The sequence below is a fragment of the Brassica napus genome, chromosome A8 (genome assembly GCF_020379485.1).
Source record: "Brassica napus cultivar Da-Ae chromosome A8, Da-Ae, whole genome shotgun sequence".
NCBI lineage: Eukaryota > Viridiplantae > Streptophyta > Magnoliopsida > Brassicales > Brassicaceae > Brassica > Brassica napus.
The window spans coordinates 4,435,577-4,454,153 of record NC_063441.1 but is presented as its reverse complement, the minus strand read 5'-3'; the positions used below and the strand labels follow the sequence as shown (position 1 = coordinate 4,454,153).

At 32.8% G+C, this 18,577-nt stretch overlaps 2 protein-coding genes across 3 annotated transcripts; both read left to right on the top strand.

Annotated features, from left to right (window-relative positions):
• Window positions 1-989: 989 nt before the first annotated feature.
• LOC106371890 (prolyl-tRNA editing protein ProX) lies at window positions 990-3,529 on the top strand. Its single transcript, XM_013811988.3, has 12 exons — window positions 990-1,324; window positions 1,467-1,526; window positions 1,624-1,677; window positions 1,759-1,819; window positions 1,918-1,994; window positions 2,167-2,216; window positions 2,312-2,394; window positions 2,471-2,541; window positions 2,638-2,791; window positions 2,864-2,991; window positions 3,064-3,138; window positions 3,227-3,529. Exons 1-12 carry the CDS (start codon window positions 1,286-1,288, stop codon window positions 3,296-3,298), a joined length of 924 nt encoding a protein of 307 aa, XP_013667442.2. The 5' UTR covers window positions 990-1,285; the 3' UTR covers window positions 3,299-3,529.
• A 6,552-nt stretch (window positions 3,530-10,081) lies between these two features.
• Window positions 10,082-14,591, top strand: LOC106371887 (DNA replication licensing factor MCM2-like). Of its 2 annotated transcripts, none has more exons than XM_013811987.3 (17): window positions 10,082-10,412; window positions 10,493-10,671; window positions 10,747-10,886; window positions 10,968-11,142; window positions 11,225-11,444; window positions 11,551-11,758; window positions 11,858-11,992; window positions 12,083-12,274; window positions 12,356-12,528; window positions 12,596-12,784; window positions 12,859-12,975; window positions 13,061-13,145; window positions 13,245-13,388; window positions 13,469-13,594; window positions 13,691-13,873; window positions 13,950-14,114; window positions 14,204-14,591. In XM_013811987.3, the coding sequence occupies exons 1-17, from the start codon at window positions 10,189-10,191 to the stop codon at window positions 14,327-14,329; spliced, it is 2,781 nt and encodes a 926-aa protein (XP_013667441.2). In that variant the 5' UTR covers window positions 10,082-10,188; the 3' UTR covers window positions 14,330-14,591. The 2 variants fall into 2 exon arrangements, with proteins under 2 accessions (XP_013667441.2, XP_013667440.2); XM_013811986.3 differs by having other exon boundaries at window positions 10,083-10,412; window positions 10,741-10,886.
• The last annotated feature ends 3,986 nt before the right edge of the window (window positions 14,592-18,577 follow it).

Genomic DNA, 18,577 nt, shown 5'->3' with positions numbered 1-18,577 from the left:
TCATTGATCACAAAATTTACAAAGGGATTTTTAACATTTTTGTAATTTAAAATCGTTTTAAAAAATTCAAAAAATCTATTTTTTTATTATATGGTTAATGTGATTGTTTAATTTCTTTTAATAATATAAAATTAAACAAAAATGAGAAAGTACGCAAAAATTATTATCAAAATTTTATTATTCATAATCATTAATTGTCATATATATGTTAATCATATTATGTAACTCCCTAGTTTTTATTTAAGAAAATAATACATGTTTCTTAAATTTTGGGTTAATATAATGTTTCTTATTAATTTGATTTTTAACCAACATTTTATTCAATTTGATTCTTAAGCTGTCACGTAAGACAAATTGTCATCTTAATTAAGTGACACCTAACCATAGTTTTTTTAGTTGATACAACTTTTTAAATGATCCTTAATTAATATACATAAATTAATTTATGAGGGATATTAGAGTGGCCAGTTTGAAGTCCTCTAATCGACTCAGAAGGTTCAAGATTTTGACAAAGGCAATTTTCTCAAATAGATTTTTTAAAAAGTTTTTGTAACAAAAATAGAACTCAAAAACAAAAATGACCAAAATAACATTTTTTATTTTTAAATATTTTTATTTTTTAAATTTGAAATCATATCCCCAAAACTCCACTACTCAACTCTAAATCCAAAACTCTAAACCCTAAACTCTAAACCCCCCCCCCCTTTAAATCTAAACCCTAATGTCTAGATTAATTAACCGTAGTAGTATAAATATATATTTACTTTTTTTTTGATAAAACATTTAACTATTTTGGACATTTTTATTTTTAAAATCTATATCCGTGAAAAAAAAATAATTTTAGGTGCGATTTTATCTTTTTCATTGGGCAAAGTGGAAAAAGATGTGGGCACCTCGGGAGGAGGGAGGGATTGGGTCCTGCATGATCCATGAATTCAATTTAGCTCTTTTAGCTAAACAGCTTTGGTGTCTTGTTCAGTTTCCAGACTCATTAGTAGTGAGAGTTCTTCGGGAAAAGTACTATCGACTGAGTTCGCCTTTGCGAGCAGGAGCAGTGGATTCCCCATCGTATGTTTAGACCTTTATATTATGTTAGGTAGATCACCGTAATAGAATATAGACGTTTCTTGGCAACAAAAAAAAAAAAAAAAAAACAACTAATCCAATAAGAAGAAGGAAAGGTAAACGACAAAATCTAAAAAAACCTACTTCCGGTTTCAACAATTTATCTGCAGCTCCCTTGCTCTGTCCGAAACTCTTTGATTTGTAAATTGAAAACGATCCTATGGGTTTCTCGAAAGATCACTTGCTTGCCCGACTTCAGGTTTCTCATCCTAAATCTCAGTCTCTTAATTTCAATTTCATAGATACAACAGACGAAAGTTCTTCTTTTTTATGCTTTTGTATTTGCTTCACTCGATTGATTTAGGGTTTGTAACTATCGAATAATCTTTTGGATCTTTCAGGAGCTTCAGATTGATTATTCCAAGTATGAACATCCTCCTGTTCTAACAGTCGAAGAGCAGGTGATATTACCAAAAGAAACAAACTGTAGATCTTATCAAAAAAATGTGATGCTAATCTATGGATTGATTTCCTCTCTTTATTTAAATATATCTCCAGGCTAAGTATGTAAGCAGTAGCGAGGGTGCACTAAGTAAGAACCTCTTTTTGAAGGTAATCTTCATTATGTAGTTATAACTAACTCCCTCTAGAGTTTTGCTACTTGTAAGTGACTCACATGTTTTGTTTCTGTAGGACAAGAAAAATCGATATTACATCGTTTCAGCCATGACAGATACAAAAGTTGACATGAAAGGTAAGACCTTTTTTTGTTTATTTAAAAGAAGTCACTTGGCTTGTGAAACAGTTTTGATGTTAATAATGGGTGTCCTCTGTGTCTTCCAATGCAAACAGTTTTATCTCAGAGACTCGGTCTGGGAAAAGGAGGAATAAGAATGGCTCCTGAGGAAGCACTTTCTGAGCTTTTGCAGGTATTTTTTCATTCTCTCTTCCACTCCTAGGCTAGCTACTTTTTTTTATCTTGTAATAAACCACAGTTGAAACGTGTTAGTAATTGTTTTCCTGACAAATGACATGAATAGTTTGTTTTGCTTTAGCGTAAGTTTGTAACTTTAATTTTTCGACAATCTTTTTTCTTAAAAGGTATCCCTTGGATGTGTTACTCCGTTTGCAGTTGTAAATGAGTCAGCAAGGTATCGTCTTCCTTAACATTGACTCATACATGTGCCTCTCGTGCATTTGTTGATCCGTTGGCTGACATTGTTTTTGAAACTTTTCTTTGCTAAAGAGATGTGTCGCTCTTGTTAGACCAAAAATTCAAGAACCAAACACGCTGCATCTTCCACCCATTGTCTAACGACGTCTCAGTCTGTAAGTTTGTTTTATGGTTTTATTTTTAGATTTGAACTTTAGACACTTAATTCGTTTTATTCGTATCATTTCTCAGCTCTCAACACATTGGGTCTAGACAAGTTTCTTCAGTCGATTGGGAGAGATTCTGTATACATTGATCTTGAGGTAAATGTTCTAAACCTCTAACCTGAGAATTGAGATCTCATTTTCCTTTTTTTTTTGAGGTTTTGACCTTTTAAACTATTGTTTTTACTGTTACAGGCCAACCCAGTGGTTGGTAAAGACCAGCCTCCAGATCTAGCTGTTTATGTTCCGTCTAATTCAGTTGTTGTTCCTGAGCTTCCTACCAAAACAGCTTCTATTCAAACTGCTTCAAAGAATGTGTCAGCAGAGAAAACTAAGCCTGTTGCTTCAGGTATGACTGATCTTATGAGGTGGTAAGCATTTGCTTCAAATGTCATTGCTCAATTTTTCTCAATCGGTGCAGCCAAACCGAGCAAGCTAGCCGGTAATGGGAAGAGTGCCGTGGAAGATTCAGCTCTACTAGTATTCAAGAACCCTGAGAAATTCGTGGAGGAGATTTTGGACAAAACAACGGCTCTGTTGTTGTCTGAGGTAATAACATAAATCTTAAAACTCGATTTCGTAATAGTTTTGAGCTAAATCTTAAACTGTTATATATAACAGGGGAAGGGAGAGAATGTGGAGGCTTTAGCAGAAACATTTAGGAAACGTCTTACCTCAGAGTTTACCCACCTCGCTGTGAGTAACATTCGAGAGATACATGGTTATCGTCGGTATATAGTATGACCGTTTGTACCAATGGTTGTTTTGTTTGGGTAAATTGCAGGTTATGTACAAAAACACAGCTTACAGTCAAGGTTTTTACGCCGGTACACAGTCCCAACCGAAGCGACCCTAAGAGAAGGTTCGGTTTTTATGCTGAACCGGAGATAATTGGAGAGAGAACATTTTACCGATTTTACTCGTTTTCTGCATTCTTCTTCGCTTAACAGTTTTAGTTAAGACTGAACGAGCTCGAACCATTATTGTTTCCCGATACAGTATTTTCTTTTCCCTTTACCGGATATAATTGGAGAGATACACAAATGCTTTTGCATCTCACTAAAATTGCATATTATATGGGCCTCAAGAGCATACTTCACATTGGCTACAAAAATGTCACTAACATGTTTGCAAATATGACTCGTGGAAGAATTCAGCCTGGAGAACGAGTTCACACAGGAGAATAGTTAGGTTTTGAAATTTTGATTATTGAGTTCTTTGATCACTTTTTTTTTTTGTTCTTTTGATTTTGCTTATAGGGATGAATGTTTTTGCATGGAGATTCACGCACCAGAAGAGTTCTCGTTGTGATGTTTCGTCCAACACCTTCAGTACTATATTAACGCAGACTACACCTAAACAAACTAAGAATTAAATGCTCAACAACATAGAAACCAACAAGCTAAACATAAACTAAAATCTCAGAAATAGATTGCCTAAGGTGCAAGCTGCTTCCTTGGAACTTTTCCCCCGGTGATTTTCCTAGCGATTTGCTTGGAACGAGCCATATTGAAATCAAACAATCAAATTGCTAGAATTTTCTTTCAATAACGAAGGCTGACCAATGTGCTGGTTTTTATGGAAAAAAGAAAAGAGTTATTAACACTCAAAGTCAGTTTTCATGTTTTTATTACACTATAGGGCAGTTTCAGCTACCAAAGTAATTTTTATAGGTTATTTACATATTTGTTTCTAACTAATTGTTAACAATAGTGGTTTCTAGTTTCTTTCTTTTATGTGCTGACCAATTCTTATTTTAAATGATATTAAATTTTATAATTGACAAAAAGCAGACAATTACTTTTTATTTCTAGCAATATATTCACATTTCTCAACAGTGAAAAAAAAATTTCTTTTGCGATGATCGTAATTTCAGCCGATCCCACAAAAGACGCGGTGATATCACAGTGTAGACGATTGGGTAACCGATATATAAGTATTTGGTGGAGAAGAGCTATGGCAATTTGGATATAATATGCCAAAGCTTGAAATTAAAACTTGTTTTCTGTTTTTTTTCTCTTGGTTTTGGATTCTAATCGGTTAATCTATATAATATTTGTAAGTTCTAAAGGTAAAACGCAAAACCAATGAAGATTTCATTATAAAAATCAACGGCGGTTGTGAGTTATATTTGCAGAAAACACAGAAAACCATGATATGAAAAAGATGAAATTATTACAAAATTGCCACTCATTAAAAAAAGATTTTTTTTAAGATTGGATAACCACGTAGACGTGTACATAATGTTAGTGTACACATGTTTGGGTACACAAGTACATTGGATGACCACGTGGATGTGTACATAATGTTAGTATACGCATGTACATGTTAAAGTGATAAATTTGTCTTTGTAGGTATAAGGACAAGGAAGCGTGGTTTACGTGAATAAAAAATGTTCTCGTTGTTTTGAATGAGACTTACTTTAGATCTTGATAGCATATGTGTTATATTTCTGACTTTGTTTATGTGACATATATTATGGATGTACACATGTACAATATTTGGTGTACGCATGTACAATATTATATATTCTTGATGTACATATATACTTGAATCATGTCTCACTATTGTTTGTAAAAAGAGAAATACTATGGGCCATAATGATATTTGATGTGTACATACAAAAACTACTCATGTGTACATATATGATATCTCATGTTTTTAATGACTTTTAGCATTTTGTTTTAAATATTTTAATCATTTTGATTGTATATTAGTCCAGATTGCAACATTAAAAAGTATTGAGGTAAATTTGTGAAGCAATTTGATCAGATTAGAAGTTTGAGGCATATTATGAAAGAAACAGTAAACTAGAGGACCAAAATTGCAAAAATGTGATACTCTTCCATTGATATTGCAGATCGCACTTCTTGCCAGTATCGTTGACGACAACGGAGTTGATGAACAATACACAAAATTCAATTCATCTTCATTGTGCGTGTGTGATAAGGTCTTATAGCATACATGTGTAAAGAAAATATGGTGGTGTACATGTGTACGAGAAATATGATAGTGTACATATTTAAAACAACCATAAATTAATCAAGCTAAGACCAACCATAAAGCTAGCATGAAAACACACACACTAATCAGAAGTTCTTAAACAAGGTATGAATGATGATATTTAGGTTCAGTCAGATTTCAAGGATGCTTCGACCCTGCGTGTACATGGGAAGAAAGAAAAAACTTCACATGTACATTGTGTTAGCATTATGTGAGTTCATGAAGTCGCAGAAGCTTAATTATTTAGATAGAAAACCTACAAAAAGCCAAAAATGTGTACACAATCACTTTGATGTATAATACAAAATTAAGTGTACACATGTACAGTTTGAATGTAATGTACACACGACTTTTTTTCTTTAATGTTGCAAAATTACAAAAATAATCTCATCTTCTTCCTTAGCCATTGTCGACCAGAAACCTTAATCTCTGCATATCTCGCCTATTTTCCACGATTTTTTACATTCTCAACTTGTTTTTTATGTATTTTTACCCAAATGTGATAGATTTCAATCCTAATTCATGGCAATAATGAGTCAGAGTGGCGAGAAGATGTTTATGGTATAGACGAGAGTCTCCAACGTCTCTACCGTTGATGTTGCCGTCGAATACGCATCACTACACCACCATCAGTCAAGTATCTTCATATATCTCAAAATATAGCTTAGGAAAAAAGACAATGATTAAAGATAACTTTTCTGGAAAAATGAATTTGGAAGAATCATATTTCATTTCCGAAAATTACAGAGAAGTATAAAGGGAAAGAGGAAGAAGAAGGTTACAGAGTCCCACTTTATTTTAGTTAGTGTAATGAGTATTAGCTGTCAATGTTATTTAGTTAGTTTACGAGTGAAAATGAAATTTAGTTAGAAAAAAGTGTCTGAGTAGTAATAAGTGTCTTATTGTGTTAATAAAACTCATAAACTATCTCTCAATGTAATTCTTTCAAAAGAAAATGGCAAGTGAGCTGCCAAAACAAGGATATTAGCTATCTATAGTAGACTACATCATTGTATTTGGTCGAAGTCTGTAGAGGTTAAAAGCCTTTGTACTAAGATTTGGATGAATGAACGAGATACTGAGTTAAAAAAAAAAAAAAGCTATCTATGGCTGAGACTTTCTAGATGTCAATCCGCGTGTTCTCTTATCAACCAATTAAAACAGTCCATATGAAGCATTCTACCTATCCGTGTGATTATTAAAACAGTCCACTAGGCTACCTAAAATTTTCAATTATAATTGATTCTACAAATGTAACTAAATCAGTAAAATAGCGTTTGATTAACATAAGTAGAGTTTAAAAAATCTTGTTTACCCTATATTTAAGTTTGTCAATTTTAAAAGTGGAAGATAAAAACGTAAGATTAGATACCATGATTAGGTAGTAAAATGGTGATTCACGAAAATGTGAGTTAAATCATCTGATCCACAACATCTAACTCCAGATTTAGCTTCCCAACTGCTAATAATAATAATAATCACTCATAGACAAAAACATGAAACTCTCTTTGCTTCTGAAATACCTCACAAAGATTAAACTTCAATTAATTTGCATTGTTGCTGAAAGAAGACATAAGAGAATATCGTCTTTCTTGTTCAGGTCCTGGAATTTGTTGGTTTTTGTAAGTTGTTTTTCTTTAACAGCCCATCAGTATTTTGCGTACAGTCACTTGGTTTCAATAATTTCTATGTGAAAAGCTTGCTTTTCTTTTTTTAAAGATTTTGTAAGCTCAGGAAAAGGAGCTTGACGGATCTTGAAACAGAGGATGTGTTACACGCTTTAATGGATGCATAACTTGCCGTTACAAGTTAGTTATGAGCCGATGACGTGTCGTTGTCTCATTGGTTCCAGGATATTACTTTGGCGTGAATCAAAGAAGATCTGGAAGATCTGGAAGATTTGGGCTTATCACAATATTAGGAAAATAAGATATTGTGCTAAGGGTATTTAACCTGATTACCTTGGGTAGATTTAGGTTAGCGTTGAAGAGGATAAAGAGCTAGAGCAAGAGGTTTGTTCTTGTGAGCTTAAGAAAGACGAGTGACTTGTTAGTGCAGCTCGTGCTTCCATTACGAGAGATTAGAAATTGGTCCGTCTCTAGTCGTGTGTGACTGAGAGTAATTCGGATTAAACAAATCTAAGAAGATTGTTTAACATATTTCTAATATACAATAAAGCGTTCTTGGTGTTTTGTGTTTGTGTTCCTGTTTCTGGTGATCTTTGAACTTTCATTTGGTATCAGAGCGGGAAACCTCTGTGGTATCACATACTACTAACAGGTTAAGATCCTGCGGATTTCATGGACACCATGAAGGAACTATTTGGAATTCAGAAACCTACATGCTGGACAGTGGTAACTTCGGTCATTGGAAGGCAAGAATGCGACAGTTGATCAGAGGAATTGACGAGGATGTGTGGACTGCAGTGGAAGAAGGTTGGTATGTTCCTACGATGATGACTGATGAAAAAACACTGGCTCCAAAGCCAAAGGACAGGTGGACTGATCAAGAGAGCAAACAATGATCGAGTACCTTTCATACCTTTTATGTGTAATTACAATGTAAAACAGTCACGAGTTTCTAAGGATACTAAAAGCACCCTTATCGCCAAAGTTTCTCAACTTGGTATTTTGATATCACCCAACTTATCCTAAGGAGTGACTTTTACTCTCTCAAATAAGAGGTTCAGATGTAGTACTTAGGGATCAAATCAACAAAGACTCTGGGATTACACAATAGATTTGAAGTTTTTGAAGTAATGCTAGACGGTTATGATTAAAGCAGTAAATGAAGCTAAAGTTTGGTGAACAAGGTAGTTGTTCAGATGATTGGTTTTAGGTTTTAAACAATTAAAGATGAATAGCTAGATTCAGGTGATTTCTCAGGTATGACAAGTATGTCTTCTATGAATTATTATGAGTTTATAAATATTAATTGTTCTTGAACACAAACTTAATTTATAATCTATCCACTTTCGTTTGTTCAGATTATCCACTGTCTAGATCTCTGATCTCAACTTCCATTTGTTAATCAAGAAAAAGTTTCGATCGATGATTTTATATGAATATCGATCGATACACCTTTTAAAACGTCAATCGATGTAACTGTCGTTACGCCGATTGATGTTTATTCTAGCAGACTATACAAATGGGTTTAATAGGTTCTCTAATCTCCTAGACCAACTTTCAGGTGTATCTAGTTAATTAGATCATACTAGTTTAGTTTCCGGTAATTAACCAAGCTTCCGCTTGCGCCAATTAATCCTAAGATCTAAGTTCGGGGTGATCAAGGCTAGACTGTAAGAACAACTAGATGAAGAACTATTTAATTTTCTAATTAATATTCAATTCAGCAGTACATAGATCAACCTTTGAAGAACTCTAAATCAAACAGTAAGACTACTCAGACATATTCATAAGAAACATTATGATGGTCTGAATAATACTCAATAATATAAATATGAAAAGTAAACAAACTATGAGTAATAGAACAAGGGAGTTTAAGATCTTCTATGTTTATGCAATTCATATCTCTCTCTCCAATCCTAAGCTCTCTTGCTAAGTGTAGAAAATGGCTTCCTCTCCAAAATGTATCTCTCTAAAAGTTTGTGTCTAGGTAAAACATGAAAACCCCTAATAAATAGCTTAATAGGCGGCCAGGGACTTATGGTGCAAATCATGAAACTTCTGGATAAAATTCGTAATTTCCTTAAGTTGGCTTCGCATATGGCTCGGCGTCGATCGAAATTGATGTTGATCTGTTGATCGATGTTTTCTTCAATAATCGACCTCACTTTGATGTTTTCGGCAATGCTTCCATGAAAGCTCAAAATTTCTCCAAAATCACCACTTTACTCCAATAGGTACATGAGTTTGTAAATACTCTAAAAGACTCCAAAATACATATAAAATGCTTTAAAAAATATGTAAATCATAGATAAAAATGAGTAAAATCCAAGGTCTATTAACTCTCCAAACTTATTATTTTGCTTGTCCTCAAGCAAAATATAAGACAATGGTCTGAAAAAAGGTTTTAGAAACAGCAGGGATTCACAAAATTTAAGGTTACTATTCTCAATTCTGCAAATATGATAGATGAAAATGAATCATTACTAACCTTACTTGATTCGATGTACTACACTTTAGCTTAATCACTATTACCATATATCTCACAACTCTACTAATAACGCCTGATATACCTCTCTACTAACCTTATTTATGCACAAACTAATTTCAAATGTTCTGACACTATACTAAAATTCAACTTTTTACTGCTATAGATATTTTCCTAATTTTATACTCCATCCGTTTTAAAATAGATGATGTTTTAGAAGGACTATTTTGTTTCAGTTTACATAAAGTTTTGAGAATTTAAGGTTAAATTTAATTTTATTGAAAACTGTTCAACCAATTAGATTTTACGGTATATTTAATAATTGGTCAACTGATTTTTAAATTATATATTTAAAATATTTTTTTAGAAAAAACGTAATTTTTTTAATCTTTGTGCACTATTACAAAGTATTATGAAACAGAGGGTTTTTGGCCTAATTCACTTTTATCTTTTTTTTAACACAGTTAATAATCAATACAGCTTGGCGCAACTACACAAACAACAATACAGAAAGGCCCATTGCCTTTGTAAAATTGGCGCGAGGATATCCCGCCTAAATCGAGGATACAATCTGATAACACAGAGTGTTATTGTGCCCTAAATTCCCGGCGCCGGAGAGAGAGAGAGAAAATGGCGGGAGAAGATTCAGACAATCAGCCGTCGTCGCCAGCTTCACCTTCATCCGCTGGGTTCAACACCGACCAGTTACCTTTCAGTACAAGCCAGAACTCCGAGAATTTCTCGGATGAAGAAGAAGCCGAGGTAGATCCGCAAGTCATAAGAGATGAGCCTGAGGACGAGGAAGAAGAAGAAGAAGAAGAAGGAGAAGATCTCTTCAACGATAACTTCCACCAGTAAGCACGCATTTTCACTTCGTGTTAGATTATTTTTGCCTCCTCTTCTTCTTCTTCATCTTTCTCGTCGAAATTGGCAGAGATTATGAGAAAAGAGATGAGCAAGATCAGTATGAGTCTGTTGGATTGGATGATTCCGTCGTCGACAACAGAGGTCTAGGTCAGATTGCGCTTGACCGTCGCGCCGCTGAGGCTGTCCTCGATGCTCGTGAAACTCGCCTCGCTAATCGCAAGCTTCCTCATCTCCTTCACGATAATGGTTATTGCTTTTACTTATTATTATAAACCTTAATTGCAAATTTTTACAAATTGGGATGTAATTTTATAGATTCAGATGATTCGAACTATCGACCTTCGAAGAGGGCTCGAGCTGCGGTTCCACCAAGAGGCAATGGCCGTGATCCTGATGGAAACCCAAGTTCCCCACTGCCTGATGTCTCAATGACTGATCAAACAGATGATTATCAAGATGAGGTACCAACTCTTATTCTATCTTTTTTTTAGTTTCAGAGTGTACTAATAGTGCTAATCGTGTTTGTAACTTCATACGTTTAGGATGATGAAGCAGAGTTTGAGATGTATCGTATCCAAGGAAGTCTGAGGGAATGGGTTATGAGAGACGAAGTGCGTCGTTTCATTGCCAAGAAGTTCAGAGACTTCTTGCTCACTTATGTCAAACCAAACAGTGAGAATGGAGAATATGTTCGTCTGATTAATGAAATGGTCTCAGGTACTTTTCTGCTGTAGCAGCTTCTTCATTAAGTTCTTTTTATCTTTACATCTCTGAACTGTTTTGTGATTCACCTTTGCAGCTAATAAGTGCAGTCTAGAAATTGATTACAAAGAATTCATACATGTCCACCCGAATATTGCCATCTGGCTAGCGGATGCTCCACAACCTGTTCTCGAAGTCATGGAGGAAGTTTCGGAAAAGGTCATCTTTGATCTGCATCCAAACTACAAGAATATTCACCAGAAGATTTATGTTCGTGTTACTAATCTACCAGTTAATGATCAGATTAGGAACATAAGGTAGCTAGCTAATATAGTTTATTAACCCCTTGGATAGGGATATGGGTTTGTTATCATTCACAAGATTTCGAATTAAACCTTTTTGTTTTTCTTTTTGAATTGTCAGGCAGATTCATCTTAACACAATGATCCGCATTGGTGGAGTTGTCACGAGGCGTTCTGGTGTCTTTCCTCAGCTTCAGCAGGTGAAATATGATTGTAACAAGTGTGGAGCGATATTGGGACCTTTCTTCCAAAACTCGTATTCAGAAGTCAAAGTTGGTTCTTGTTCTGAATGCCAGTCAAAAGGACCGTTTACTGTCAATGTCGAACAGGTAAGGATTCTACAGTCTCTCTATCAATGAGCTTGAGTGTAAGCTAGCTTTCGATTGGAATGAGAAGTACCACACTGTTAATTACTCTCTTTATTTCAGACGATATACAGGAACTATCAGAAGCTTACCATCCAAGAGTCTCCAGGAACAGTGCCTGCTGGACGACTTCCAAGACACAAGGAAGTTATCTTGCTGAATGACCTTATTGATTGTGCTCGTCCTGGGGAAGAAATTGTACGTTCTATCATACATTACTCTATTAGAATACGTGCACACCTGTATATTATATATGATTGATTTTATCTTGCATGACATGTTTTGCAGGAGGTTACTGGCATATATACCAACAATTTTGACCTGTCTTTGAACACAAAGAATGGGTTTCCTGTCTTTGCCACTGTGGTCGAGGCAAATTATGTTACAAAGAAGCAAGACCTCTTCTCTGCATACAAGCTAACACAGGAAGACAAGACTCAAATCGAAGAGCTATCCAAGGATCCACGTATAGTTGAACGTGTAAGTTGGGTAGGAATCGTTTGAATTTGTTCAAGTTTTAAGTTCATCCCACGCTTAATTTTATTTCAATATCTCTCGCAGATCATTAAGTCAATTGCTCCGTCAATATATGGCCACGAAGATATCAAGACAGCTATAGCTCTTGCGATGTTTGGAGGCCAAGAGAAAAACATTAAAGGGAAGCACAGACTGCGTGGAGACATTAATGTACTTCTACTAGGAGATCCAGGAACAGCAAAATCACAATTTCTGAAGTAAGTATATTTTCTTCTCTGACTTCCTGTAACGAGCATTCCACTAACAGCAAATATTTTCTTCTAGATATGTTGAGAAAACGGGCCAGAGAGCTGTCTACACGACTGGGAAGGGAGCTTCTGCTGTTGGTCTGACTGCAGCAGTACACAAGGATCCAGTTACAAGGGAGTGGACTCTTGAAGGAGGGGCTCTTGTACTTGCTGACCGAGGAATCTGTCTTATCGATGAGTTTGATAAGATGAATGATCAGGACAGGTAACAAAATACAACTAATTTTAATTTACCTTTGCTGGAGAACATGATGCTTATGGTCTATGTTTTATTACCAGGGTGAGCATCCATGAAGCCATGGAACAGCAGAGTATTAGTATATCGAAGGCAGGAATTGTTACTTCTCTGCAAGCTCGTTGCTCTGTTATTGCTGCAGCTAATCCAGTTGGTGGAAGGTACAAAAATATCAAAGGCTACCAATCCACTGACTAATCTCTCTTATGAGTGTTGTTATATATGTTTGTGATATTACAATTTCAGGTACGATTCATCCAAATCATTTGCACAGAATGTGGAGTTGACAGATCCGATCCTTTCTCGTTTTGATATCCTTTGTGTTGTCAAGGTCTTTTTTCTATACATGTGCTTCTCATTCTTGTGATCACTGATTACGTTAAACTTTTTTTGGTTATTGACATGAGTTACACCCATTATATGGCTGCAGGATGTGGTTGACCCAGTGACAGATGACATGCTTGCTGAATTTGTTGTCAATAGTCACTTCAAATCACAACCTAAAGGTGGTAAAATGGATGATAGCGAGCCCCAAGATGACAATCATGGATCTAGCGGTTCTTCTGATCCCGAGGTTTGTGATTTTCAAATGTAGCTGCTTCATTGATGTTTCCATGTCTTGACAGCAGTGTTATTTTCTTGTATTCTCTGCAGGTTCTTCCCCAGAACTTGCTTAGGAAATACTTAACATACTCGAAGTTGTATGTATTCCCTAAACTGAGTGAAATTGATGCCAAGAAGTTGGAAACTGTTTATGCTAATCTAAGAAGAGAATCAATGGTAAGGGTTCATGATTTTAATTGGTACTGATGGTTACCGTCTTTCTCAAAACATCATCCCGGCATAATCTCTTCGCCTGCTTAATCTTTTGTTCAGAACGGACAAGGGGTCTCTATTGCGACAAGGCACCTGGAGTCAATGATCCGAATGTCTGAAGCAAATGCTAGGATGCACCTTAGACAGTATGTCACAGAAGATGATGTTAACATGGCCATTCGTGTCCTGCTTGACTCTTTCATATCAACTCAGAAATTCGGTGTTCAGAGAACCCTGAGAGAGGTATGCACAAACTTTTCAGTGAGCTTCTTCGGATTCTGATATCTGCGTTGATGAAAACTCGGTTAATCCTGTGCAGAGTTTTAAACGATACATTACATACAAAAAGGACTACAACTCACTGCTGCTCGTTCTTCTGAAAGAGCTAGTGAAGAATGCTTTGAAGTTTGAAGAAATCATTACGGGATCAAACTCGGGACTATCTTCTTCGATCGAAGTTAAGATAGAGGAGCTGCAGACGAAGGTAAAGTTCATGCTATTCTAAAAGCCATATGGGGTTGGTTATACAGATAGAAGTATGGTTCTTATAACTGTTTGTGTCTACAATTGCAGGCCAACGAATACGACCTCGCAGATTTACGGCCGTTCTTTTCGAGCACAGATTTTGCCAATGCTCATTTCGAGTTGGATCATGGTCTAGGAGTGATCAAATTTCCTAGAAGGCTAGTCACTTGGTAAACAAGGCAAAAGCTTCTGGCTACTAAAAACCTACTTGAGTTTTCACTAGACATTCGAATATTGTTGGATTTTTAGAAGATTGTTTCGTTTCAAGTGAAGATCATAAGTTGTTCTAAGATTTTAACTCGGTTTGTCTACCTTGAAATCTAAACTTTGAGCCTTAGGCACCTCTGTGACGAATTAGAACCGGCTTTGAGTTGGTCACAGAAATCTTATAGATTTTGGTATTTTAAGATATACAAAAATTTTATTTTCGAGAAGATTGCCAAAAGTTCCAATGTTTTAAAATAGCCAAAATGCTCAATGTTCGTCACTTATATTTTTAATACCAAATTTCAAGAGACCCAACAGAAAAGCAAATATAAATTTTAAAAATGTTTGTAATGAAACACAGTTTTTATTTTAAAATAATATAAAAAGTTACTATTAAAAAATAAAATTATTTTAATCAGAATATTATAATATGATTTATGATTTTAGTCATTTTTTATTGTACAAAACAAATATTCTTAACTAAAATAAAAATGTATAATTTATGATTTTAGTAAAAAAATTATTGTATAAAACAAATATTCTTAAGAACAAAATAAATACAAATAGTCTTAACTAAAATAAAAAGATGTATGATTTATGATTTTAGTAAATTTTTTATGGGGTTATTTGTGAAATAACCAATAAAATAAACATAATTAGTTTTCTGGAGAGAGAGTAGAGAGAGATAGGAAGATAAAAGGGGAGAGAGAGTGTGTTTTTAGTTATTTAGTTAATTTTGTTTTTTTTCTTAGTCACTGGGTGCAATTTCCCATTTTTTATTGTAATAACCTTGGACTTTGTTCTGACAAAAAAGAACTTGGACTTTGGTGTTTATAATAAACAAAGAAACATGTTGATTTTATAATCAACAAACTAGATTTTGATCTACGCGCTTGGAAAATACAGATTTTTATGAAATAAAATATTTTTAAAAAATGAATTTCTATAAGATCTGATTATATTTATGGAGAACTTAATCGTACCAAACTGGTAAATGAAACCAACATTGATCTGGATTTCATAATAACCGAGCAGATCCTATATTTTTAAAACAAAATCTCAAATGGTAACCAGATTTTTTGAAATATAAATTATATACCTACAAATATTAATTATATTTATTTTGCTACGGAACCTAACCAAAACCCGAAATAGCCTAACAAATGATTTAACTCTTTAGTAGGAGAACATATGTGGTTTAAAACCGAACCAAAGAAGAAGTAGTGTTTTAATATTCGGACCTACAGTCAAACCGGTAAACCCGTTGGCCGTATATATTCTAGATTAACTTATGTTCAACACATAGCATTTTATTAGAGGTCCTACTAACTGATATACTTCTATAAAATTTAGATTTAATGAAAATCTATTAATTAAAATTCGATAAAACCTAGTAAAAAAACTAAAAACCCATAGTAACTGATATTATTTTGATTAAAATTCTCATATACTTTATAATAGTATATAAACTATTTGATTTGTCATATAAAATATGTGCATTGTATTTATGTTATGTATTTTAATTTATAAGTTTGTAATCATCAATACTATTACAATTTTATATAGATAATATATTACTTTGTTTAAAAACAAACAATGGATTTAGGTTTATCAATTAAAATAAAATTATGATTGTTGGAATGAGATTTTCAATAGATCATAGATACAATGAATTAAATTAATGGATATAAAAAATTATTTCGTGAGAATTAAATTTTTTTTATAAATTCAGCGATTTTTTTGGGAATTTTGACATTTTCATTAAAAAAATATTTATGTACTAATAGTATAAATTTGTAAGAACTTATTATTTTAAAAAGAGTACCGAAATTGTTATGGGTGTTTATGTTTTTAAATGCTGTGAAATTATATGGGAAAATAATAAATATTAAGGGTGTTTAAATATGTGATGTTGATTTTTTATTTACCTTATATAGTATACTGTGTGGATCAAAATTCAAAATAACAAATGAATTGTTTCTGTAATTGACATACAAATCATATATATATAATATTCCTAACAAAGTACAATATATTCTAAAAATATATTCTAACAATCAACTTCCTTTAAAATGATACGCAATAACATGATTAAATTTTTGAATTTTAACAACCACGTTTTCAGTATTTTATTTGAATGAAACGTCTCAAATATTAACATATTTTAAAGAGAAATTTTTTCTCTTTTAACAGTATTAAAATAGTTTCATATAATGATGGATTGATGTTAAAGGGTTGGTGCACCAAGGAACACTCGTTTTTGTAGTGGGATTCAATAGTCACGTTTTGGTTTTGGGATTTTATCATTCACATTTTGGTATTGGGATTAATAAGTGACGTGTTGGTAAGAAGTGTTTTAATAAATTTGGACTATGAATAATATTGGCTGTATCAATTGCTAAAGCTCATAAACATCAACTAGAGATTGACCCACACGCCCGTGCGGGTGTTAATTTTTACGATTTTATAAAATTTTATTCGTTATTTTATAATTAATGTTATATATTTAAGATGTGTCGTCGTATAACTAATTATATTCAAAAAATTTGGACTGAATTGGGTAATAAGATTATTTTTGGTACAATTATACTAACCCCTTTCAGATAGATGGGTTATTTAGATATTTTAATGTTTCTACACATCATAATCAAAATCATTCAGACCCGGGATGACCCAACTCAAACCTCATACATAAATTTATAATATCCAAGTGGCGCCTAATTTCAAAAACCAAAAAAGAAAATCTCGAAATAAACAACTTGTACTTCAATGAGTATTCAAATGTCCATACTTAACTGATTCTGCAAATAAATTAAAAAAAAAAAACTCTTTTTATATTTTAGGCAAAAATAAGAAAAATAGAAAGAATTTTTTTATTTAGTAAAATAGTTACACGAAGTGAAACATTAAGTGAAACATTAAGTGACAATAAATGTAAAACTTTTTAATTATTTTGATTTAAATTATTATTTTGTTCACATAAACTATGTATTTGAATTATGTGTTTGGCTATGTAGTTTTTCACCAATTGGAACTAAGACAAAAGAAAGTTTTAGTAAAACAAATTAAACCAAACTATTAACCATATGCAAAACTCGGTTATCTTACATTTTTTTCTTTATAATTGCACAAAGTTAATAATTATTACCTAATAAATAAAAAATCTGCATTATTACTTTTATGGTATATATAATTAAAGATTTGATGTATTGTTACGGTAAATATAATTAATGATGTGATATATTGTTAAAGTACTATAATTAATAAAATTACTAAAATAACACTATATTTATATATGTTTTTCATAATTAGTGTTTTATATTTTAGATATGTCGTAATATAACTAATTTTATTCAAAAGACCTGGATCGAATCGGATAATATGGTTATTTTTTGGTAAAATATCCAAACCCGTTTCAAATACATTGGTTATTTAAATATTTTTAGGGTCATATACATCAGAACCGAACTCATCGAGACTCAAAATGATCCAACTCAAAACCTACACATAAATTTATAATATTCAAGGATGTAGTAATTTTAAAACAAAAAAAAACGATACCCGAAAGGAACAACTCGTACCTAAGTGGATATCTAGTGTTCATGTCTAACTGGTTTTATAAACTAATAAAAGGACATTTTCTATGTGTTTTGCTAAATTAAGTGAAACATAAAGAGTTTTATATTTAGTAAGACAATTATATTGAGTGAAAAATTAAGTGACAATAAATGTAATTTATTTTTATTATTTCGATTTAAGTTATGATTTTATTCACAAAACATGTCTTTGAATTATGTTTTTGGCTACGTAGTTTTCCACCGATTGAAATTAAAAAAAAATGTTTTTGTAAAACAAATTAAACCAAACATTTAACCTTATGCAAAACTCAATTATTTTACTTTTTTTAATTTTATAATTAGCACAAAATTAATATTGAATAACTACTAAATAGAAATCTACACTATTATTATTATGGAAATATAATTAATGATGTGAAATATTTTTTAGGTAATATATTTAATAAATTTGTTAATATGAGTGAAATATGGAAATACAATTAATGTAATACTATTATCCTCATTTCCAAATAATTCTCAGTTATACTACTATTCATGTTTCCAAACAGTACTAAAGTGTACTTCAGTTTTAATAAATCTACTTAAAAAGATTATTTGGACCATTTCATTAACTAATAATATTTTGGTTTTATTTTGA